General features: G+C 40.6%; 1 protein-coding gene across 2 annotated transcripts; it reads right to left on the bottom strand.

Annotated features, from left to right (window-relative positions):
* Positions 1-54: 54 nt before the first annotated feature.
* Positions 55-23,549, bottom strand: tchp (trichoplein, keratin filament binding). Of its 2 annotated transcripts, none has more exons than XM_068054761.1 (13): positions 23,333-23,549; positions 21,647-21,846; positions 20,669-20,879; positions 18,259-18,315; positions 16,680-16,748; positions 13,683-13,856; positions 10,445-10,557; positions 9,264-9,330; positions 7,517-7,689; positions 6,394-6,475; positions 4,457-4,642; positions 3,328-3,471; positions 55-3,180 (listed from the first exon to the last, which is right to left on the bottom strand). In XM_068054761.1, the coding sequence occupies exons 2-13, from the start codon at positions 21,835-21,837 to the stop codon at positions 3,148-3,150; spliced, it is 1,500 nt and encodes a 499-aa protein (XP_067910862.1). In that variant the 5' UTR covers positions 21,838-21,846; positions 23,333-23,549; the 3' UTR covers positions 55-3,147. The 2 variants fall into 2 exon arrangements, with proteins under 2 accessions (XP_067910862.1, XP_067910863.1); XM_068054762.1 differs by having other exon boundaries at positions 23,391-23,549.
* Between the last annotated feature and the right edge of the window lie 608 nt (positions 23,550-24,157).

Raw genomic sequence — 24,157 nt, 5'->3', positions numbered from 1 at the left:
CATGGGGAGAGAAAACTGATAGGGACAGGTTTAGCAAAAAGAACCATTCCACCATTTCATGCACAAGAGATTTTATTTAAATAACTATTACTGATTTAATAATATAAATAAAAATATTCAATCTCCAAATTGTTTCGTTTGTATTTCATGATCATTGCCTCAAAAATAAAATGTCACAAGCTCAGTTCAAATGCTTAGGGACAAAAAAGCTGGGAGGCTTTTAATATACTTAAATGTTATATTACAAACATTAATAATTCAGTCTGAAAGCAAGTAAAGAGACACCTGTTGGCTTCCCAGGCTGGATTTCAGAGCCATCAGGAATACAAGTGAATTGGCAATTAATCAGTTGAACGGTTACACTAGAAGTGCTTTTAAAAGTTTTAATCATCTGAAATTTAAAGAGATATAAAACAGTCCTGAGCGCTATGCCGGAGAAGCTTCTGTGAGCAGCAACTGCTGCTAATTAGGCAGATACCTTTCACACACAGATTAGCTCCATGAGGTCAAGGTGAAAAGAAAGAGCAATGGGAGTAATTCTGTGACAAACCCAAATAACGCTTAGAGTTCCACTGCTTTTTACAAAGAGCTAAGACTTCAAAGTCCCAAATTGCTCAATATTTTATAAAGATGTTAGTTTAAATTCTCTCAACTTAGTCTCTTACCAGTTTACATTTGTACTCCTAAACTCTGGCTCAGCAAAAGATTTAAAATCTATTTTGACATTGCATCTTGCCAATAAAAGGTATGCTCAAACAAGAGAAGATTCAAAGATGATTCCAATGCGATGTCCCAAATAACCCTCCCTTGTTGAAAGGATTCATACAAAATGAAATCTGATCTGTGTTTTTAACTGTAAAAACCAATTTTGATCTAAACTGGCACTGCTCAAATGTACAGCATTTAAATTGGAAATCTATAGTTAGCACTTGAAATTTTGTTCCTCTCCTGGCCTCTGTGGCTCATTCCCATGTTGGAAGTGAGCAATCAACCTACTATTGTATCTTATCCAGTCATCTACTTAACTTCCCCAGACTTGGCTGGCAAATAATTCAGTGATGTGGTAGGATAGAGCAGGCACATGCTGGGATGAAAGGCTGAGAATGTAATGTTTCCCCCTTCTTGCCCATTGATGTGACCAGAAGCTGCTCCCTGAAAGTCAGAAATCTTTTTTAAAATATTTAATCAGAGAGATCCGAATGCGCCCAGTACTCGTATCAGTGTGGTAATAAATATCTAGAATAGACATTGTGGGGGTAAATAAAATTAAACATTTCCTGTTTAACGTTCATTAATTTGAGAATTGAAACACCACAGCAGTAAATTTCAGATGAAGATGTCAGCTCCAATGAAAATGTGCACAAACGCTTATTTATTCTTTTAAAGACATGCAGCGTGAGCCAACAAAAAGATAGCTTATAAGAAAAATATCAAAAACATAATTTATCATGAACTTTATGTTCAGACATGTTCATCTGGAATCAGCTATGGTTTTAATTGCACCCCAGAATATATTAAAAATATTTTGTGTCAATATTCAGACAGATACCAATACTCCTCACTTCAGTTGTTGAATTTTTTTAAATCATATTTTTCCCCAAGTATGTTTCTTTCCAAGATGGCCAATTCATTCCTATTCCACAGCCCCAAGGCCAATCATTCATCTCTCTCTTGAGCTCTCCAATCTTCTTCTTTCCTAGGCCTCCAATCCCCTTCCTCAGCCTCTATCTAGTTTCCCCTTCTCCTCCAGATTAGAAATGTGGTGAGGGGACAGGGAGAGCAAAGATCAGGGTCACACAAACCAAAGCAAAACCCTTGTTACAAACCTGATAGTTAATATAATCTCCCAGCCCAGAAGAGAAAATGTGGCTGCATGGCAATGTTGATTCCTAATCTGGGAAGAAAGTGAGAAAGTAAAGGCCATCGGAAAAACGAGTGAGGATTGAAACTTGTCATTGTAGTGCTTCAGTACTTCCAGCCTGCTAATGTAAAGCTCTCACACATACTTTCAACAAGACTTAAGAGCCTTCAAACGCAAGACACTGTAATGCAATCTTCCTGTCCTATACGTCTGTCTGGCCATTTGAATCCAGAGTTAAATGGCTTGTTTCAGAAAACAATTAATTGCATTAGGCTGGTCTTGCAAACACAGTGAAAACACAGGAATACAAAAAAGGATCAGGGTGCATTATGGATTGAACATGTTAATATCTGGCACTCTGTAAATAAATGCAATGTTTTCTAAGCTGCCTGAACTCAAGGTGTCAGTTTCCTATCTCCCCACTGCCTGATTTCCCATTCATGGAAGTTCCTGTTGCCAGGAAGACAGATACCCAAGTTGTGCAGTTCCACACACAGTTAATAGTGCTGCTCAGTCAACTCTGGATGAGAGGCGCTTGAGTCATGCAGATAGGGAATTTTGTGTTTTTCTTTCCCTGCTCCTGTTTTTCCATTTCCCTGCCAGATGACCTGGCCAAAACCTGTCAGTTTTAGACTTCCCCCTTCTACTACTTCATAGGAGACCTGATGCAAATTTCAATTAAGACTGAGACTCACAGGTCTCCCTGGTTGAGAGTCCATTAACTAATTATGTCACTAACATAATCTCAAGGAGTTATAAATATCAGCAGTTGCTTTTACAACTTTTGTAATGCGGTGAGCAAAATTATTTAGCTTCTGCAGAACTGGAGAAATATAGTGGACGTGAATCTCTCAGAACCTGGATGAAAGGATTTGAGGATTACTTCTAGATCCTACAGAACATGGATTTTGTGCATCAGTCACCCACAAACACCTACTAGAGAGAGAACAATCTACCAGGCAATGAACAGTAGTTAAGCCCTGTGAATCTTTCATATTTAATGTGTATTAATCACAGGCCAACAACTTATAAAATGAGTGAGGTCCTTAGGGACTTAATCAGCTCTGTGGTTTTACACAAACTCCAGCCTATATTTCCTAGTTGAGTTTCTCCTTCAATAAATGCAAATAACATACTACAACATCCAATACATAAAGGGAATAAAGACTTGGTTCTGTCCGGCTATGTCAAGAGGTCAAGTAATGTGGATTTGATGCAGACACTCAATCCATTCCAAGGCGAGACTCACATTTCACAAGCCAGTCTTATAATTCTCAGCTTCTACGCTATGTCCAGGCTATTCTTGGTCGGTGGAATGTCTAATAAAATATAAAACAGGAGTAATAAATGTCAAGTTTTCACTTTAATGACTGGATAGTTCAGAGGTTCAGTACCATGCTAGATAGTACTTTGCCAACTGAGCTATTGCAGTGCTCCAAGCATCCATTTTCAATGTGTATTGTTACCTTAGGCTCATATCCTCGCTGCCTCATCAGTTTAGCCTCATGTTGAAGCATCTCTTCATTACGTCTCTCTGCAAGCCTTTCCTCATTTTCCTCCTCCCGTTGTCGATGCAACTCCTCCAACTCCTGCCTCCTCTGTTCTTCAACCTATGTTTAAAAGAAGAATAAATGGTCAGGAATAACTGCATTTACTAGTCCAATGTTATCCAGTACATTTGTTTATTATTTATCCATAATGTGAAAGGCCATTGCGCAGTATTGGGGATTACAAGATCTCAGTGGACTTAAAATAGACCTGCAGTACTTGCTACTGTACTATTACTTACAGTATCAGGATTGATCATTGATTATGCCTCCACACCCTTTTCCTAAAGATGCTGGCCTGGAAGGTGAGGGAGGGAGTTTGTGGTGGGGAGGGGTGGGTGGAAATGTAGCTTCAGATTTCTTCCTTTCTTTCTGCAGTGGAGGATGTTTTTGGCCTCTCCTCATTGTTCCATCATCTCATTGTAGGAAGGAACCTAAATCCTACTGCTACTTGGCATAGTATGGTTATCCCCAGCTGATCACTGAAACTAATTTAGCACCAACTGGTGTTGTGACTGAAATCAGCTAACATCATTGGCCATATGAACAATCTTCAGTTAGATGGCTGTTCTCAGTATCCCTGAGTAAAGGCCTACTACCCGACTCGAACCCACTGGGACCAGACGAACTGTGTCGGGTTCGGGTCGGGTCGCACTTCTGAGTCCAGCATTCGGGTTCGGGTTGGGTCGTGCTGGATCGGACACGCTCTATCACCAACTCAGGTAAATGTCTCTAATGTTAATTTACTTTTTGGACTTTAAAGGTGGTTTTGTTACAGTTATTTTAAGCTTGTGCAGGTAAGGAACAAAGTGAAAAACGGAAGGTAGGTTAACGGATGGTCGGGTCGGGCATGGGAGAAAATGGAAAGACTCGGGCTGGGTCGAGCTCGGATGGGGTCTCATTTGCAGGCCTGAGCAGGCCTTTATCCCTGAGAATTACATTACACAGTGTACACTGACCCACTTAAATATGCAACAATGTACAAACATCCATTAGGAGCATAGTCAAGTGATTAATGCCTGTATATCAATAGATCTGTGCAACAAACCTGTGTTGCTAGCTCCTGCTTGCGAGCCGTTTTCACCTCCTCCTCTTCCTCCTTCTCGCGCTTTGCCATTTCCTTCACTTCCTCTAGCTCACGGATCAGGTCCTCGCGACGCTGCACAGATTCCTCCTGAGCACGGCGATTCATCTCAATCCGCTCCAGGATTTGCTTCTGTCGTCCTACAAGCACCTAACAATGTGCAACCACATTAAATACTCTATTCAAAGCAAATTGTGCTCGACAGGTGAGGAATGTGTGATACTTTCCAGTTTAGGCTCTGAGGTTAGGTAATGCCCCTTTTAATCCACATCAACAATACACCTTAACCCCAACTGCGACATTTTTCCATTTCTCACACCAGTCAATCTATGACCTACTTGAGTGTCTTTACAGTTTAATACTATGTGGTCCCAACAAACTCTGGGGCAGTTTGGTCTTCTTGTCATTTCGTACCATCAGCAGAAGAGACTTTTGTCTGACCATTTTCAGAAATCTACACCGTTTCCCAGGGGTTCTATTAATCTCCTGGAAAAGTAACGCTAAAAATCAGGAGAGCTCCCGAAGAATTTTCAGGCCAACATGCTAATAAGAAACGGTACTTGCAGGAAGAATCTCAAAAGGAACCATACAGGAAGAATGTAGAGATGCCAGTGAGCTATTCTTTTGCTATATATTAACATCTAGCAATTGTTGAGTTGTCTACGACTGTCTAAAGAGTCTGTCTTAGGCACCGAGAAATTCTCTGTCATTCTTCCCTGCAGCTCCAGAGAGCCCCAGCACCCCAAGGTACGTGGTCTAAGTGACCCTTCTTCAAAATCCAAACAACGAGTGTAGGCAGTATCCCTACTTGAGTGCCTCCATAAAGGGTGAAAGGATAACAATGAGAAGTCACTGATTTGTCAACTCCCTAGCCTGGAACGCCAACAGCAGTACACCGAGATTCTCTTTGTTAGGTTGTCAAAACCAATGCTGCCCTCATTTTGACAGCGGAAGTATCAATGAGGCTCCTTTCATTGGAACAGAGAAAATCAAAGGGGAGATCCAATAGAGATGTTCAAAGTTATGAAGGATTTTGATTAGATAAAATCAGAAAAAATAAATTCCACTGCGCAGTAAGTCAGTTAACTAGAAGGCATAAATTTAAAATCATCACCAATAGAATGATGATGGGTGGGGTGAGAAAATTATTTTTATGCAGGGGGTTATTAGAACAAAGAATGCCCGACCAGAAACAACGGTAAAAATATAATACATAATAGCTTTTAAAAGAAAGGATTAATCTTTGAAATTAAAATTGAAAGGAAATTGGGAGAGGCTACAGGAATGGAATAAAGAAGACACCTCATTCACAAGTGTTATGGGTGAAATAGCCTCCTTCTGTGTTGTAAAACAAATATTATTAGCTGGTACTTAAATATATTGGCCTGCATTCCTGTTAGTAATTAGTGTTACTTCATATTCTTTACTTCAAAACAAAGCTTCACCACTTCTTCTGGTTGCCTACATACTTTGGACCATTCCTTAATTGAAAGCAAAGGCACTCAACTTTCCCCAAGGCTAGCCAATGCCATGCCTAAACAAGGCTCTGGAAGGAGTGCACTGCTTAGTTTATTTACTCCCTTGCTCCCTATGGGTAAATTTACTCCACCTTCTACTGGCAGTATGACCAAGTAATGCACATCATGTCTCACCACTTTGTACTGAAGCATTGATCAAAAGACACCTAGCAAACGAGCTAGCACTGGACATTAATTTGAAGAGTTCAATGTTTGTCAAGAAAATGACTAATTCAAAGGACCACATTCATAGATTCAAGGTGAAATGTACATAAACACCAATAGCACATTTGTGAGGCTGCCTGAATCTACTCTAAGACAACAACCTGATATTTTTAAATAATTAACCTTTGAAAATTCAAAGAAAGAATGTGACCTCCATACCTCCTGCATTAAATGCATTCTTGCTTGTCTCTCTCTCTCCCACTCCTCTTCTCGTTTCTGCCACATACGTTGGGCCTCCTCCCTGCAACCAGAGGGATTTTTTTCAAACTTAAAAGCCCATTTGTGCATCCTATAATTTCAGTACACCATTAGACTCTCTGACTAACAAACTACTACATTTTGTCACTGCAAAATGCTGTATTGAAAATTGAGAAAATAAATTCTTCGCCGGATGTAACAATTTAAAAATAATAACCTCCCCCAACACCTCACATCCCCAATTTATTCCTGGGACACAAATGAACCAAATCACATTCTATTTATAATGCTTTTAGGGTCTCAATTGAAAAGGAGTGTTATTTGTAGTCCAAGAAAGTTCCTTTCTAATTTATTTTGTGATATCAGTCTTGGAAACAGGGCTTTTGTTTCTAACTAGATTTCTCCTTCCATTGAGTAGAACAGAAGCATACTGATTTCATGAAATTTTAACAGAATATAGATTTTGATTTAGAGGGATACGCGAGGATAAGACCCTGCAATGTGAGTTAAATATATTGGAACATGAATTCTTATTTAAAATCACATGTTCATTCCAAGAGCTCTGGCTCCTGAATAATTTTCACTGCGCTTCTGACTCTAGACACAAAAGGAAGACATCTTGCCTTCACCAGCATGCAGTTTGTGCCATTGATTACAAAGTGATGGGAGTGGAACAGGTGGGAAAAAGTTCTCAGAGTCAAGGTTAAGTAAAGACTCAACATTTCAACAGCTCACTGGGAAAAGCAGCAGAAAGTGCAGCTGCGTGCGACACTGATCAAAATAAGGTTAAACAAAAAAGTAGACTTATAAATAGTTCTATTTTGCACAGAGGAGTATTTTGCAGGTAAATAATTGACTACAACTGGAAACCTTAGCCTGGAGCACACATTTTGCCAGAAACTTCCAACAACGGATGAAAGTATTCAATAGATACAATGCTCACAAGCAAATGGAAGATTAACTAATTCATGCACCCGTGTTAAGGAGAGCAGAATACAATCATCTCTCTGTCCTCCGCCTTCCAATGCAATTGTTTGCCGACCAAAAATTGGAGCATTATCTGCACAAATGATCAGGGACAGACCTGAATATAGTGTCCATTTCCGCCTCACGCTCTCTCTCTAACTGCAGCTGCTCCTCAATTACTTTTTTCATCCACGCTGCATCTGCTATGGCCCGTTCACGCCTCGCTGACTGCAGCTGTTGGTCCACCTCCTCTTTTTCAATCAGAGATGCAAGAACTTGGCGATCCATTTCCTGTAAATTGGAAAAAAGGTGCAAAATAGAGAGCTGCACAGTTCAACAATGACCTTGGTGAGGAAGGGATCCAAATAAAATGTACTAAAATCCAACAAAAGGTGTACACAGTACTTGCATAAAGATTGCTTAAATGAGTGCTATTCCATCATTGGCAACGGAATCACTCAACAGTACAATGATACATAACACCCGTAATCCAACAATCAGAACAAAAATGCAAAGCGCTTTGCTATCATTTCCAACAGTATAGTTCTCACTGCTATTCCAGACTGCCTTTTGAAACAAGAGTAGGAATATGCAGACTGTCTCCCCAGCTGCCTAATGCCCGCCTGACCTTTTTCACTGAATGTCTGTCAACCCATGATGTATGACAATTGCCTCCTGAACAGCTAGCAACATTCTAGTTGATTTGAAAAAAGACTTGTATTTATATAGCACCTTTCACGTTACTGGATGTCTCAAAGCGCATTACAGCCAATGAAGTACTTTTTCAAGTGTAGTCACTGTTGTAATGTAGGAAACATGGCAGCCAGTATGTACACAGCAAACTCCCACAAACAATAATGTGGTAATGGCCCGATAATATTTTTTTTGTGATGTTGATTGAGGGATAAATATTGGCCAGGACACCAGGGATAACTCCCTACTCTTCTTTGAAATAGTGCCATGGAATTTTTTACATCCACCCGAGCAGATGGGGCCTCGGTTTAACGTCTCATCCGAAAAATGGCACCTCTGACAGTGCAGCACTGCCGCAGTACTGCAGTGGCGTGCAGGCTTGATTTTTGTGCTCAAGCCATGGAGTGAGACATGAACCCAGGATCTTGCGACTCAAAGGCAAGAGTGCTACCAACTGAACTACAATTGAAGCTGTTCCATGGTGCATTAGGAGGGGGTCAGAACAACTCCGTTTTTTTTTAAAAAGCATAAAGGTTGGCATAGCGCATTTGAGTTCCATTTGAGTTACACCAGGGAATGGTAGATCTGCACCCACAAAGCCCCATGATGAGGTCTCCATATCAGCTGTATCATCACAGTGTGGTATTAATAAAGGCAATGTACACTGCCACTGGGAAGAGTAGTCACTCTGACTGTTGTCAGCCATGTTAAATGGCCAGTTATAGTGACAGGCAATACATTTACCTCCCTGCCCTTCTCATTAAAAGTACAGTGAAGGACACTAAAAGATGATTAATTATACATTGAAAAAACAGAAACAAAATAAAACAAATCACACATTTATCTAATTACTCCATTTGTATTGTACTGAGACACTGCTAGATAATTGACGAAATGAATGGCTTCATGCCAAATTACTCACATCTCCTCAAAGTCTTGAATCCACCAAGTGTTAAGTTAATTATTATTTAAAGTGCTTTACTTAGTCTTTTCATTGAAATCCACACTTCTTAAATAATTATTTTCTTTCTCCTGTCCTCTGAACAAGTGTCAAGCAGGCTATTTAACAATGGTGGGCATCACACCCATGCCTGAGTCTAACCTTGCCTATCGGTATAAGACTATTTATGAAATGTACGAACTTTCCCTTGCTGCAGTGCAGGAGCTCTTACCAGCTCTTCCTGAACCTGCTGTGCACGTCTCCTCATCTGTGTCTTGTACTGACGATTCAGTATCCGGCTGAAAAGAGGAACAAAGGACGTTAGCATGTGGAAATACTCTCTGCAAAGAGAAAAAAGCCAAAGTTTGAGAATTAATTCATTGAAACAAAAAAAAAGTAAAGCTATAAGCTGAAAACGCCTGTGCAACGTATCACAAGCTGATAGGATGCAAATCTCCCCCACTGCTGAGAAGAGTGATTATCCTCCTTGGATCCTTCTGTAGCTTTTACTATTTATAACAAATCCGAATCCGAGGAAGCCTTGGAAAGGATAACTTGAGCATTTTCAACAGACAGGTTCGGAGCAGCATATACAAAAGAATCGTAACATAATCCATTAACTCAATCAGGAAAATGCATGGAGAGAGGGAGGAGGAGACACCTAAAGTAGTAAGCAAACAAATAATTGACAAATGGGTTAAAGGAAGTGGCACAGAACAGAAGATTTTTTTTAAATAGTACAGTGCACTTTCAGCTTGTTAACCACAGAGACAGTAAGAGCAATATACTCAAACATGAGGCCAGACTGGTTACCAAGAACTTATGAGCATTCAATAACAGTTAGCTCTTTTTAACAATGATTGTTACATCTATTTTATGAAAAAATGTAAATTACATTACTTATTAGGAACCCCACCCATTCAAGTAATGCAGGAAGAAAAATCATAATGGTGCAGTACAACACTGAAGAAACTTTTAAATGGCTTAGTAAAGAGAACAAGAGAGTGAATTCTGTTTAAACATGGTGTAGGAGGAAAAATTTCAAGCAATCGGAATAAGGATTGACATTATCAGATTAAAAGGAACGGAGAGGCAGAATTGAATAAAAGATTATTGGGAATAGGTGTGGGCAGGGCAGTTGCATGGAATGTTGCTATCCCCACTTTCCCAACTCTGGCTGCTCTTCCATAAGGAAGCACATCGTGATTTGCAAATAAAGCACTTCCCCAAAAATGTAACCTCTTAACAGCCACTTCAAGAGGTCTAGGAGCAAATGATCTGCCACATGGCCAAGGGAGCGGGGGTAGGGCATAAAAGGGAACAGATCTTTAAAAGTTACTAAGAGAAATCTCCAAAACAGTAGTAATAAGTAACAAGTCAACTAAGGGGTTGTAATCTTGGTTCAGTACTCACCCCAGCTCAGATTTCTTTCGTCGCTGCTCCAACTGTTTCCTTTCCTCTTCCAGTTCCTCCAGCTCCCACTGCTGTTTCAACAGTTTCTCCTGTTCTGCCTTGAGATTCTTGGCCTGAAGACAGCAGATCAAACCTGGATTAAATCAGAACTCCACAAACGCCCACATGCAATGCTAATGCCCCTTGATGAAGGTAAACAATTCTTGGAACAACCCCCTCTTCACACAAAGGTTTGAATTATTGCACAAATCACAAAACCTCAACTTGTCTCTTAATGTCAAGGATAGTTCACTTGCAAAAGGACTGAAAATTACTCCCTTGAGCCAAAGACATTACAAGGGCTATCAAATGATACTAGATGCCAAACATCTAATCAGACTAGAAGAGATAACTAAAGATCCACATTTCTCCACATCCACTTTCGGAAGGAGGCTAAGGCATTTGAAAAAGTGCAGTAAAGATTCACGAGAACGGTTCGAGGGATGAGGAACTTCAGTTACATGGATAGGTTGAGAAGCTTGATCTGTTCTCCTTGGAGAAGATGAAGAGGAGATTTGATAGAGGTGTTCAAAATCATAAGAGTCTGGATGGATAAGATGGGGAGAAACTGGTTTCCAGTGGCTGAAGGATCCAGAACCAGAGGACACCGATTTAAGGTGATTGGCAAAAGAAGAAACAGCGACATAAGAAAAAACTTCTTTAACACAGCGAGTGGTCAGCATGTGGAATGCACTGCTTGAGACTGTGGTGGAGGCAGATTCAATCAAGGCCTTCAAAAGAGAACTGGAATTAGTGGAAGAGAAAAAAAAAATGCAGAGCTACAGGGAAAAGGTGGGGCAGTAGGACTAGGTGAGTTGCTCTTGCAGAGAGTCGGCATGGTTACAATGGGCCAAATGGCCTCCTTCTGTGCTGTAACAATTCTACGAGTTACAAAAAAAAATGTTACTTTTTGATTTCTCTCCCCTCCTATCTTGAAGGTACCAATTCCTGCTGGAGTAAGTTTTCTCAGACACTGTCAGCCTTCAGGACCTATATTTAGGAAGGGAGTTCGAACATATCTAAGGAACTATAAACTGGTCAGCTTAACATTGGTAGTCGAAGGATAATGGAATCCCTCATAAAGGAAAAACAGAAATACATCCAGAAATCAAAAATATAATAATGAATAGTCAACATGGATTTCAAAAGGGGAAGTCTCGCATGACCAACCTCATTGAATTCTTTGAAGAGTTAACTGAGGCAACAGACAGGGGAGACAAGGGGAATGCGATAGATGTACTATACCTAAATTTCCAAAAGGCTTTCAATAAGGTATCACATAATATTTTAATGGATTAGGTCAGAGTATGCAGAGTTAGGTAGCAGAATGGATAGCTGGTTGGCTGCAAGAAAGCAAGCAGAGAGCAGGGGTGAAGGGTAGCTATTCAGAGTGGCAGAAGGTAGGAAGTGGGTCCCATAATAATCAGTGCTGGGACTTCAAAACTTATGAACACAATTTAGAGTTTGTAATCAAAAACACTGTTTCTAAATTTGTGGATGATGTCAAACTGGGAGCGATAGTCAACACTGAGGAGGAGTACAACAAATTACAACAAAACAAGACATTAATAAACTTGCAGAATGGGGATATTATTAGCAAATGAAATTCAACATAGAGAAGTATGCGGTATTACATTTTGATAATAAAAATAAGCTAGTCACATATTACTTAGAAAATAAGAATCTAAATTAGGTAGAGGAGCAAAGCAATCTGAGAGTACAAATACATAAATCACTGAAAGTTGCAACGCAGGTCAATAAGGCCATGACAAAAGCAAACCAAGTAACAGGATTTATTTCTGGAGGGATCAAATTTAAAAGTAGAGACGTTATGTTAAACTTGTATTGAACATTGGTTGGACCACACAGGTTGCCATATTATTAAAAAAAAAATATGGAGGCACTTGAGAGAGTGCAAAAAGGATTTACAAGTATGATACCAGAGCTGTGAGGTTATACTTAACAGGAAAGGATGAACAGCCTGGTCTCTTTACTCTTGAAAAGAAAAGACTGAGGGGTGAACTAATAGAGGTCTTTAAAATTATAAAAGGTTTTGATAGAGTAGACACAAAGAAAGTGTTAGCACCTGTGGGCAAGAGCAAAACTAGGGACTATCAATATATGATAGTCACCAAGAAATCAAATAGTGAGTTCAGAAGAAATTTCTTTACCTACACTGGTGAGAGTGTAGAACTCGCTACCACAAGGTGAATAGTATAGATTCATCTAAGGGGAAGCTTGATAAGCATATGAAGGAGAAGAGAATTGATGGTTATGCTGATAGAGTTATTTGGGGAAGGGGGGAGGACGCTCAAGTGGCGCATAAACATCGGCATGAACTGGTTGGGCCAAATAGCCTGTTTCTGTGCTATATATTTCATGTAATTCTACTTAACATAACTTTATCAAAGTACCTGTCCTTCATATGGAAGCTTAGACAGTCAGTCTTTGTAGGTTATTTGACCACAGAGGGCATCCAGAGGTACTACTGTTCCTTATATGGGTCTCCCAGAAATTGTACACTGAAAGTGCCTGTTAGACCTCAGTTGCACCATAAAATATATCGCACATTAAGAAAATATATCCTCAGCATCTACAAGGCCACCAATCTACACAGTAAACATAGCAGACCTACGCTAATCAAATAAGATGTTCCTTCTCTTAACGTGCACTACACGTTTTTCAGCAGTGCCTCCAGATTTATTGCTATTGTTGTACTTTTTTACCCACAGATAAATCAAATGATTTAATTGTTTCAGTGTGTGCACATTGTTTAAACAGGTTGGCAGCTTTTAGGACATTCTCTTCTCTCCTAATGCCTATTTGATTTCCCTCGGGATTGTATGTGCTGTAGAATCAAGAGTGAATCTTAGATCAGACAGAAGAGTGGCTAACTAAGCTAGCCACTTGGAAGTATGAGGATCAGCTCTATCTCCAATCCCCTCTTCTGAGAAGTGCATGGTTTCTGTTTGGTGATCTCCCACAGCAGTACACCTGAAATCCAACGTGTCCCTCTTGCCATTGCATGGCAAAATGGTGCTCAATTCATTATGTCCCACATCTACCTCAATTTATCCACCTGTCATTATAATATGAGTGACAAAGTCCACAATGTGTTATTTGATTGTATCTAACGATTGAACAAATCCTATTATAGCAGATCTCTGACATAATATGGCCTAAGCAAATTGGTTCTGACCTCAACCTCCCGTAAACGCAGCTCCTCCATTTGTTGTCGCAGAATCTCTGCCTGTTTCATATCTTCCTGTCTTCTCCGTTCCTCTTCCAGCTTTATACGCTCCATGGCCTGCTTTCTTGCAACTTCATATTCATTCTCTAATCTTTTCTTTTCCTCCATTTCTGCCTCTTCTTTCTAAAAGAATTGCAAAACCAAGAGAGACAAATAAATGCCTTGATTCTGTTTTGTCACCATCCCTTTTTAACGCAAATTTCTGTTCCTTGCTTCTCTACCCCAGCATGTCTGCAAGATTCAATTAGAAGCACCTGCCTTAAGGCCGTCCTTCAAACCCACCTCTTTGGCGAACCTTTTTAGTTACCCCAGCTAATACCTCCTTCTTTGGCTCGATGCACGTTTTTGTCTGATTATGTCTATGTTTTTCTGTATTAAAGGCACAGTTATAGTTATCTTGTGGCATCTCGAGTCAGATTATCAATTTATTACCAACAAGTGTAAAATGAGGGGACAGTTGTGCTGCAGGTCCCTGCACAATTTAGAATGCTCAAACTAATTTCAGATGCCACCCTTATAGGCAGTTGATGATGGAGGCTGGATCAATCCAGATTTAAACCCAGGTCCCAGAAATGAAAGGTTAGTATCGAACCCATCACCAAATCCCTCTAAATATATTAAGTTTTTTTTAACAAAATTGTTGCATCAATTTATGGTTAATATGTCTGATCATTTAACCCATTAAACTATATTTAAAATTTCAAAATAAAAGTTTGTAATGAATAAAAAGTAACTGTCCAGGATGTGGTTTTAGAACTTGTGCTAGTTCACAAGCCGCTTCTGATCGCGAAACAAACTTCGATTTGCAACCTGAGGATGTAGCCAATTGGAGCATTTCCCCATGGGGAGTTTGCAGCTTTAAAGGGATAGGCTTGTTTAGACTCAGTTCCATTTTAGCAGCAGCCTTCTCAAAGCAGTCTCTCACACCTATTATGGCAGGGCAATCAGGAAAAAAACACACTATCATTATTTTTATACACTGTATGCTACAGTTCTTATTAGAAAACTTCAGAATATCCAACTCTCAGTCAGCAATATCACAGGAGATCCCTTAATTTATTATAAATCAATAGTCTGTATCATTTACACACAAAAAGATATACATCCCCAAGTAAAAATAGAAAATGCTGGAGATGCACAGCAAGTCAGACACAATCTATAACAAAAGGAAGGTTACTGCTTTAAATGGCACCATTTGTCACAGTCAAAATGGAATCCTTATATATCTCATTGAAAATTAAAGATATGAACACTTGGTTCAACTCCAAAGAGCACATGAAAGGAGTCCCCACTAAAGCTGCATTTCTGCATAATGGGCTGACCCTCAGAAACTGAAAGTTGTATATTTTATTAGCAGCTGTCACAGTTTGTTTTGTAATTAATTGGGCGGCACAGTGGTTAGCACCGCAGCCTCACAGCTCCAGCGACCCGCGTTCAGTTCTGGGTACTGCCTGTGCGGAGTTTGCAAGTTCTCCCTATGTCTGTGTGGGTTTCCGCCGGGTGCTCCGGTTTCCTCCTACAGCCAAAGACTTGCAGGTTGATAGGTAAATGGCCATTGTAAATTGCCCCTCGTGTAGGTAGGTGGTAGGAGAATGGTGGGGATGTGGTAGAGAATATGAGGTTAATGTAGGATTAGTATAAATGGGTGGTAGTTGGTCAGCACAGACTCGGTGGGCAGAAGGGCCTGTTTCAGTGCTGTATCTTTAAATAAATAAATAAAAAATAAATAAATAAAATTTTCCACAGAAATGATAAGGAAAAAGTCATATTCAAGTGTTGGATTTGAAAACAAATCGATTTGCGCAGGGTTAAAAAGGTCACAATCTGCAAACATTTGGGGAATATATTGAAATCTTACATTGATACTGTTATCCAGGACAGGCAGGAATAATCATTTTATCTCAGGAGCCCCCAGTAAAAATGACACTATATGGGATTGGAATGTCTCTTTCTGTTGAGCTCTACATGAAGCTGGTTTCAAAGGGAGGGAGGGGCAGGAGGTTTGATTATCAGCTCTTTTGGCCAACTTCTGGATGTGAGGAGTGTTCAGGAAGGAACCAAGCCCCAACTTCCTGAGGGGACAGGACAGAAGTGAATAAAGATCCACACCCTTTTTTTAAAAAAGTCTTTTTTTGAGGCAGAAAGCTGCAAGGTCGTCAGGCCCAACAAAGGTTGGGAGTAGTTTAGAACCCAAGAGACCATTATTTTGTTTAACTCAACCAAGACAACTCTATGATGTGGGGAAGTGAAGTGTCTTTATTGTTTTGTATTATTACGCAAAGGTAAGTTGTACTAATTAGAGACAAATAAATAGTCATAACTATTGCTCTGTATGCTCACATGGTGTGAAATAAAGCAGCTTAACAATTTGCATCTGGCCTTATCTCACCAAGCTTGATCTGCATTTGGAAAGGTGAAGAAACATGTAAAAGATATAAATATCCAATTCAGATTACAAGGGAATACCATTGTTACACCTCTGGGTTACGTCATCACAGAGTTAGATTTGGGTAATGCAGGTACACCCCTTAAAACATAAGCCGCTTAGGTTGCTTCCATCTAAGGCACGGCCCTAAACCTGCAACCAGACCCATTGACAATATTGAAAATGCTGGTCCCTATAGTTAAACAGGACTCATTTCAGTGTTAATAGAGAGCAGGTGATGCTCATTATAGTTTTGTATTTAAGGGCTGGATTTTTGCCCAGTTGGGGAGTTGCCTCTGGACAGAGAGTTAGTCCAGAAGGAAAGAGTGGGAACTGATGTTTGAACTGAACTATGAATTGCCAATAAAACAGTTGTGGATCAGAGACAGTCATTTGCTTTCTCATTTTGGTGACTGGACATCTGCCTGTTTAACAACCATAACCATATTTTGTGTCTGCATCGCTGTATTGTTTGGATAGGAGGTTTGATGATCTCAAACTTCAAAAAGTGGTTTAATTACCTGCTGTTTTTCTATGACCTGTGAAGACCAGCTGTCTGTCACGTGTGTCTTGTGCAATTCCGACTGGATCTGTATCCAAAGTAAGTAATAACCAAATTGATTGATTGTCAACAGCTCCATTATTTTCATATCATGCGACTACCAGGATGATAGAAGACAAAGTTGATATGACCCTGGTCCTTTCTCGTCTATCAATTTTTATGTTCCTACTGGTAATACAAATTTAAATAATGCTGTCATTGTAAAGAGGGCTCCTAAAAATGGTACTTGGGAGCCATACTGCAATAGGCTCCTATGTCAAACCAACTTGAGCCTCTAATTATGGTTCTCATTGCACTAAAAGCTGCTGTAACCATAGCAGTTTTTCCAAACTTATTTTCAGAGCATCTCAACACACGTTCTTGACTTACTGAGTTCAAATAAATTGTCACTCTAGCAACATCCTTCATAAGTAAGTGTAAATGGTCTGGCTATTCCACAATTACAACTGACATATCTTCACTGCAAAAACCAGCCTAACTCTCCTATTACAAACTCTGCGTGGAGTCAGAACTGTCAGCTACGTTGCTGTCTGCGTTTGTTAGTTTGAATTTGATAAAAGTCTTAGTACCAAAGGAAACATCAGCTCTCAGTGCTGCTCCTTCATTATAAGCAATAGATCCACACTGGACAGCAACACAGGGACCCAATTTTAAACATAAAAGATTCATCTTGGACAGCTGGAGAGCTAGGACAGTGAAGCTGAGCCAAGTGGAAAAATAAAGATATACTGAAGCCTTGATATGTAAAATTTTTGAGCAGTCCTTTCAACTTCATAAGATAGTGATTTCATATTATACTATAAAAATACTTCAGAACCCCTGGGTTGGAGAGGATGGAAAATTTAGTTAGAAGTCCTAACTAACTATCCTGTTACATGTTCAGGCTTGACTATGCAGCACTATCCCAGGGTTGATAAAACTACCAAGACTCAATATCTTGGCTCACAAATGAAGAATAGTAAGTTGGGTGAGATAGTGATCAGCTGCCAGTGCAAGCGGGCCCATAAGCTGACATGAGGGTCTTCAGGAAAGGAGAGGAAAAACCCAGAGGAGAGCTCTTAAATAAGAAAAATGTTTACTAGGTCTGGATGGAGCTTTCTCAAAATTCCTTTTACCACATTGCTTATCAATTTCCACAGAAGATAGACCACATCAGCCCAAACTACATTTGAGCTAAGTCCTGAAGCCCTCCCACTGACAACCACTTCCTTTTTTTTTAAACTAAAGATCCACCTTGTAGCTTGGTCCTGGATCTCACAAGGACCAGAAGTCCTTTGGTTTCATGCTGCTGAGTTCTGAACTATGAAAGAGAACTACTTGGACATGTCTGATATGTCTTACTAGTACTGGGACTTTTCTACCATTGAAAAAAAGTGATAAAAACAAAATGCCCATTGCTCTTTCTCAGCATTGTCTCAAGGGACTATGTTCAGGCTGAAGCTGTTATCCACCAAGACTACCAAATACTAACATTAATTGACAATTGGGACAGATGCAAGCCAGTTTCTCCCACTCTGACAGATGGCCTCTCTACTCACTTGACGAAGTTCTATATTGTTCTTCTTCCAGCGTTCATACAACAGCTGTTCAGCAACCTGTGAACAGAGATGCAGAAATGTTTAATGCCAATTACATAGCATCTCTACATCATTTTCCAATGTCAAATATTGTTGTAATGACAGCTGCAAAAATAAACTGCCAACAAAGAAAGCTTAAATGAGGGCCAGAAAGGTTCACGAGACTGATTCCTGGGATGAGGGATTGTGCTATGAGGATAGAATGAATAAACTAGGCCTATATTCCCTCAAGTTTAGAAGAATGACAGAATAACATTGAAACGTTAAGGGGTTTGACAGGTACATGCTGGGAGGATGTTTCCCCTGGCTGGGAAGTCGAGAACGGAGGGTCATGCCCTCAAAATAAGGAGTTGGCCATTTAGAACTAAGAGGAGGAGAAATTTCTTCACTCAAAGGGTTGTGAATCTTTGGAATTCTCTACCCCAGAGAGCTGTGGATGCTCCATCATTGAGTATATTCAAGATTGAGATCAAAAGATTTTTGGATACTAAGGGAATTAAGGGATATGGGGATAGTGCAGGAAGGTGGAATTGAGGCAGAAGATCAGCAATGATCTTATTGAATGGTGGAGCAGGCTCAAAGGGCTGAATAGTCTGCTCCTGCTCCTATTTCTTATGCTCTTTTTTCTTATACTTCACTCAAAGAATATCAAGTTATGAGTATTTCTGTAAATAGCTCCATTTACTGTCCCAGAAGCACCAAAATTATAATTAAACATTAATAATAAAAACAAGAAATGCTGGAAATACTCAGCAGGTCTGGCAGCATCTGTGGAGAGAGAAACAGAGTTAACGTTTCGGGTCAATGACCCTCCTTTCCGAAGAAGGGTCACTGACCCGAAACGTTAACTCTGCTTCTCTCTCCAAAGATGCTGCCAGACCTGCTGAGTATTTCCAACATTTCTCGTTTTTATTTCAGATTTCCAGCATCCGCAGCATTTTGCTTTTATTATAATTAAACATTAGCCCATTTTAAGCAGCCAGGTTAGCAGCTGCAAAATAAACATGAAGAATTTACATATCAAGGTTCTCCTGATGGCTGTGGGTAAATCCACCCCCAATGCAGTTCTTAGTAATACCCACCACAAGGTACGAGGTCCTATCCCCATGCTGTGCTGAGTTAGTTGATCTCAGCCAGGGTGCCAATAAGTGCATTCCAATTTATCACGTGCCACTGGACTTGAAAAGAGAAATGTCAGATACAATTGCTGCCCCAATTGCTAGAAAATGACTTGCTGGAAAGTGCACTTATGTGGACCTCGGGTGAAGACGGTTTCTGGCTCGGCTTTGACAGCACCCCTTTGTGGATGAATAGCTTACTGACACTCAGGGCCTAAAATTCCACTTGATTAAAAAAAAAATGCCTATTTTTCTCTGTAATTAACAATTAACTACCCATGAATGGAATTGCAGGAATGCACAGCTTTAAAACATGCAATTTCTAAGCTTGCAATTTAGCAAGTCACAAATTGTAGGCAAAAACAGGCATTTTCTTTTATTCATGATAAATGAGAAATTTTGACTTTCACTATCTTGGCTCTCATTGAACTGTACCCCTTCACGAGTAATTGCCTTCATAACAGAAGGGACGAAAATCATACAAAAGAAAAATCAGCGTAATATTCCAAACAGCTACTGCATCCTCCTGCAAACATCCTTAATCTAATTATTTTATTTCAAATGCGAGGGCTTTTCCCCAGATGAGGTGTAGCACATGACACATTAAAAGGTGTCAAATTTTGTCTGATAGCACTCCTTTGAACCTTTGGAGTGTTTTTACTACATTAAATCTGTTATATAAATGCAAAGTTTTGTTATTGTTTAAGAGGCTCTGAAAATATCATAGATCTACATTCTTCTATCAGATTTCAACCTGTAACTCACTCCTAGGCATCCATTATTCTATATATAAAGCACTTAATTGCATAGATTAGGTTACACGAAGTAACTTACTCCAAGGTATCCATTATTCTTTATGAATGCATTGATTAGATTCAAGCCTGTAACTTATTTCTAGACATACATGCAGTAATGGCAATCCCTGATATGTACAGCTTGACAGTGAATATCATGAGGGTATTCTATCATGGAGGTATAACAACCAAGCCTGATGCGCGCGCGCACACACACACTCTTTCCAGCATGGGCCACTGGATCAGCAATAGCAACCTGGCTGCTTTCCATCTCCCACCTTACCCACTGATGCCAATTGTAACTGTAGTCCCCCAACTCCTATCTGACTGCAATCAGCTAACTCGGCACAGACCAGAGACCTTGCTGGTCGGTATGGCTCATGTCCACACGAGGTGATATATTTATCTAGGCCACCTGGGAGCTTCAAGCCGAGGTTTTACTGTGAAACCCTTTCCTACCTTTTTCCTCCGCTCCTCACGAGCAGATTTCAGTTCCTCAGTCTTCTCCTTTGCTTCCTGGATGAAGGAACCTGCATCCACCTTTAGGTCACGAAGCTCTGCTTCAAGCAGATCTTGCTCCTCTTGCAGTAAGTGCTGCAGCTTTTTCCGTCGTTGCTCCAGGTTATACAATTTTTCCTCCTGCTGACGATTCCGGTGGTATGCTGCCATACTGCCAAAGAAAGGAAGGTGTGCCTAAATGTCCCCTTCTTACAGTCAGAAACAAATTATTCACTTCACAAAGTTATAATCCAATAACTCTGCTCTCCGTTCACTTAATTTCCAAACTTTATACCCATTCTCAACTCTGGAAAAAAAAAAATCACATTTATTTTAAAAAGGGGCTTCTTTGTACTAATCAAGGGAAGCTAGGGAAAAAGTAACTTGCTCATTTTTTAAATCTTGTCAGCATCACATGTTTGTAGGTCATACAAAATAAAAGTTTGACTGGCACCAAGTTGTCTTAATGTCAATCACCTTAAAAAAAATTTCGACCCCTAATGTGCCAACATGACATTTCTATTTTCCAGGGCCAGACAGTTTTGTGACCTTTTCTCAATGAGTCACCCTGGGCTCCTGCTCATGACACCTAACCATCCTGGATTCTTGCTCATTATTGCTTCAAGAAAGTGAACTTAACACTGGATAAAGAAACAATTGAGCTTGGTTGTGGCATTGCTACGTTAGATTAGCCCACTCATTTCCTAGGCATACATATCAACAATAGAGGTCATCTAGCATCTACCCCAGCAACAGTCAACTCCTTCAGAAAAGGAGAGAGAAAAAAAACTACAACAGTACAGGCCAACTAGCTACTATACCACTACCTATACCTTTTTAAACAAGCATCTTTGTCACTCCTCACTGAAAGAGATACGCAACTCCAAGTTCTCACTAATAAGTAGTCTCCAAATGAAAATCCTGACTTTTGTTTTCTACCTTTGCTGGTAAGACAGTCTTGAACTCCATTGTGCCTGTTTACTGCTCCGGACATCATGTTTTTTGAAGTATTGACGATGCAACTCCCACTGCATGCGAAAGCGCTCCTCCTGATCTCGCTGACGAACAATTTGCTGTTCCAGCACTCGATTCCGGCTACTCCACCTGGATGGAATTGTAGGTAAAGCCATCCCTGGAACCTATGGAATCAAAGTTAGCAGTCAAGAGACATTAAAAATTTGCATACTGCAATTCTGAATTTTCAAAAGCGACCCATAATTACTCCAGCAATGCCCTCCCCGCCCCAACCACAATTTTCTCCCTTATGGTGTCCTGCAAGCACTGACTCTTGATGGGGCATGTTTCATAAGTGACAAGAATTTCTCAAATGCCATTCTTCATGAGCTAGTGTTGACAATGATTGCCAGTGGGCTACACATCTCTTAAGGTCATCAGAGCTGAGCCCAGTCCTTCCAGCACTTAATGTTCCACAAGTATATTTTTCAGCAAGAGGACAGGCACTGAATAGCAAACAGGAATGAGAACGTATTTTTTCCCCCCTATTCTAGACCAGTCTAAGACAACAACTATTGCCCTAGTTGGGATCAGCTAATTCCAACCAAGACTTTTGTTGTCTTTACCTTTAGTACCCCCACCACATTGCCCACTTACCCACTAAATCATCAAGTGACAAATCAATATTATTTGTAACTAAAAATTATTGGAACTGCTGTCATATGAATAATGTAATGTATTGAGGAATTAGCTGGTATTCTCAGAAATAGCAGATCTGTGTACAAATCCAGGCCTCCACAGGCATCAACCCAATATGATACTTAAAAACCTTTGGAATCATTCCATAGTTCCTGCTTATTTTACACAACCTCAGTCAGCTGGGAAAACATTGAATATGTGCCTAAAATGTGCTTCAATCCTTGATCTTGAACTACCCAATTTAGTTACAGCATTTGGCCCACAATGCCATTGCTGAGATACTGAACGGTTGCTCATTGTCTGTCCAAGGCACTAGGATTCCAGTATATAAAAAGATGAAGTGTTGGAAATAGTCAGCAGGTCTGGCAGCATCTGTGGAGAGAGAAGCAAAGTTAGTGTTTCAGGTCTGTGACCTTTCATCAGAACCTGGGAGCGGTGGTCACTGCTGAGACTGCAGCCCAGCTGAGGACATGGAGCCAGGAGTCAGATAAGTTTGGGTTGCCTCCCTGGGGGTAATCAGTCAGGCCCTGGCAAGGTAAGGGTGGTTGTTTGGGGGAAAGGGGGCAGGGGTGTCTTGGGAAACAGGGGTGGCCCACAATCAGGCACCCTGTGCCCCACTGTCCAGGCCCACCCCTGGGGCACTGAGAGGCCACCAGCTTTTACAGGGCGGCTTTTCCTGGCTCCAGGACGCCCGCTTGCCACGCGTAAAATCCGCATGGAGGCGGGCGAAGGCCCTTAAGTGGCCGTTAATTGGCCACTTAAGGGCCTTGATTGGCCAGGGGCGGGCGGCCCATTTTTCGCCCCCCGCCCCACATTAAGCAGTGGGGGGCGGACAAGGTTGGGACGGCCTCCCGCTCCATTTTACACCAGCGTCCGGCTCCTTGGGATGGCGTAAAATTCTGGCCAACATGTTTTATTCGGGTACGGACGTTGCCGCATCCAACACTGCAATTCCTAAAGTCAAGGCCTCACCTGCCCGGTCTCAATTTATGGAGTCCCCGAACGGACAGTAAGAAATAAAATACGGTACCCGGGCACTTAGACACAGTTCCCGACAGTCAAACTGAACTGACTGCGTTCTGGGCGAGGTTTAATTTTATTTTCCACCCGCCGCCCCGGTGAATTGCCGACCGTTTGCTCCCCGCTGTCCCCGTCGCTCATGGTAACCAAAACCACTTCCCTCAAAGTGTACGGATCCCAGGTGCGTTCAAATCAAAACCTCCTCCGTCCGAGAAGCGCGCTTTCGAAACATCAACTGTGCACAGACCCGAAACTTCTCCACTTCTCACACTGGGAAAAGTTTTCGTTCAGTCAGTAACAATTGATGCATGCCTTCTTTTGGTGGATGTGTTGGACGAACGCAGTATTATCTATGTCTTTACATATAGGTTTAAATATATATGTTATACATGTTTAAAATAGAAAATAAAATTTGGCAGAAGCCTTCACTGCTTTCTGATGTCAGGTCAAAGACCTGAACCGTGTTTCTCTCTCTCCACAGATACTGTCTCACCTGCTGAGTATTTCTAGCATTTTCTGTTTTGATATATCAAATTTAGCAACTTGATTTCACAGAGGAAAGACAAATTACTTTAAAGACACGAAAAGAACCAAGCAAGATCAAAGGCAGTGCTTTCGCAGAGTTGCTGAATGTCACCAGGAGAGGCAATAATTCGTTCTGATCAGAAAAACATGAATGATCTTGATGACTGTGGCTTTAATACAATTAAAGCCGGCTACAAGTATGGCTCCTGCCGATCCTAAATGGCATTCCTAATAGTAGTGAATCTGAATTAA

Source organism: Heterodontus francisci, chromosome 23 (assembly GCF_036365525.1).
Source record: "Heterodontus francisci isolate sHetFra1 chromosome 23, sHetFra1.hap1, whole genome shotgun sequence".
In the NCBI taxonomy this organism is placed as follows: domain Eukaryota; kingdom Metazoa; phylum Chordata; class Chondrichthyes; order Heterodontiformes; family Heterodontidae; genus Heterodontus; species Heterodontus francisci.
Note: the sequence above shows the minus strand (reverse complement) of the source record. Positions and strands in the feature narration are given on the sequence as shown.

Bases quoted from the DNA above. Each gene is read 5' to 3' on its own strand.
- tchp (XM_068054761.1), bottom strand. From the start codon at position 21,837: ATGGCTTTACCTACAATTCCATCCAGGTGGAGTAGCCGGAATCGAGTG. The intron at 6,476-7,516 runs GTCTGTCCCTGA...CTCTGGTTGCAG, and splicing joins GAAATGGACACTATATTCAG to GGAGGAGGCCCAACGTATGT. The intron at 3,181-3,327 runs GTAACAATACAC...ATATTTTATTAG, and splicing joins AGCGAGGATATGAGCCTAAG to ACATTCCACCGACCAAGAAT.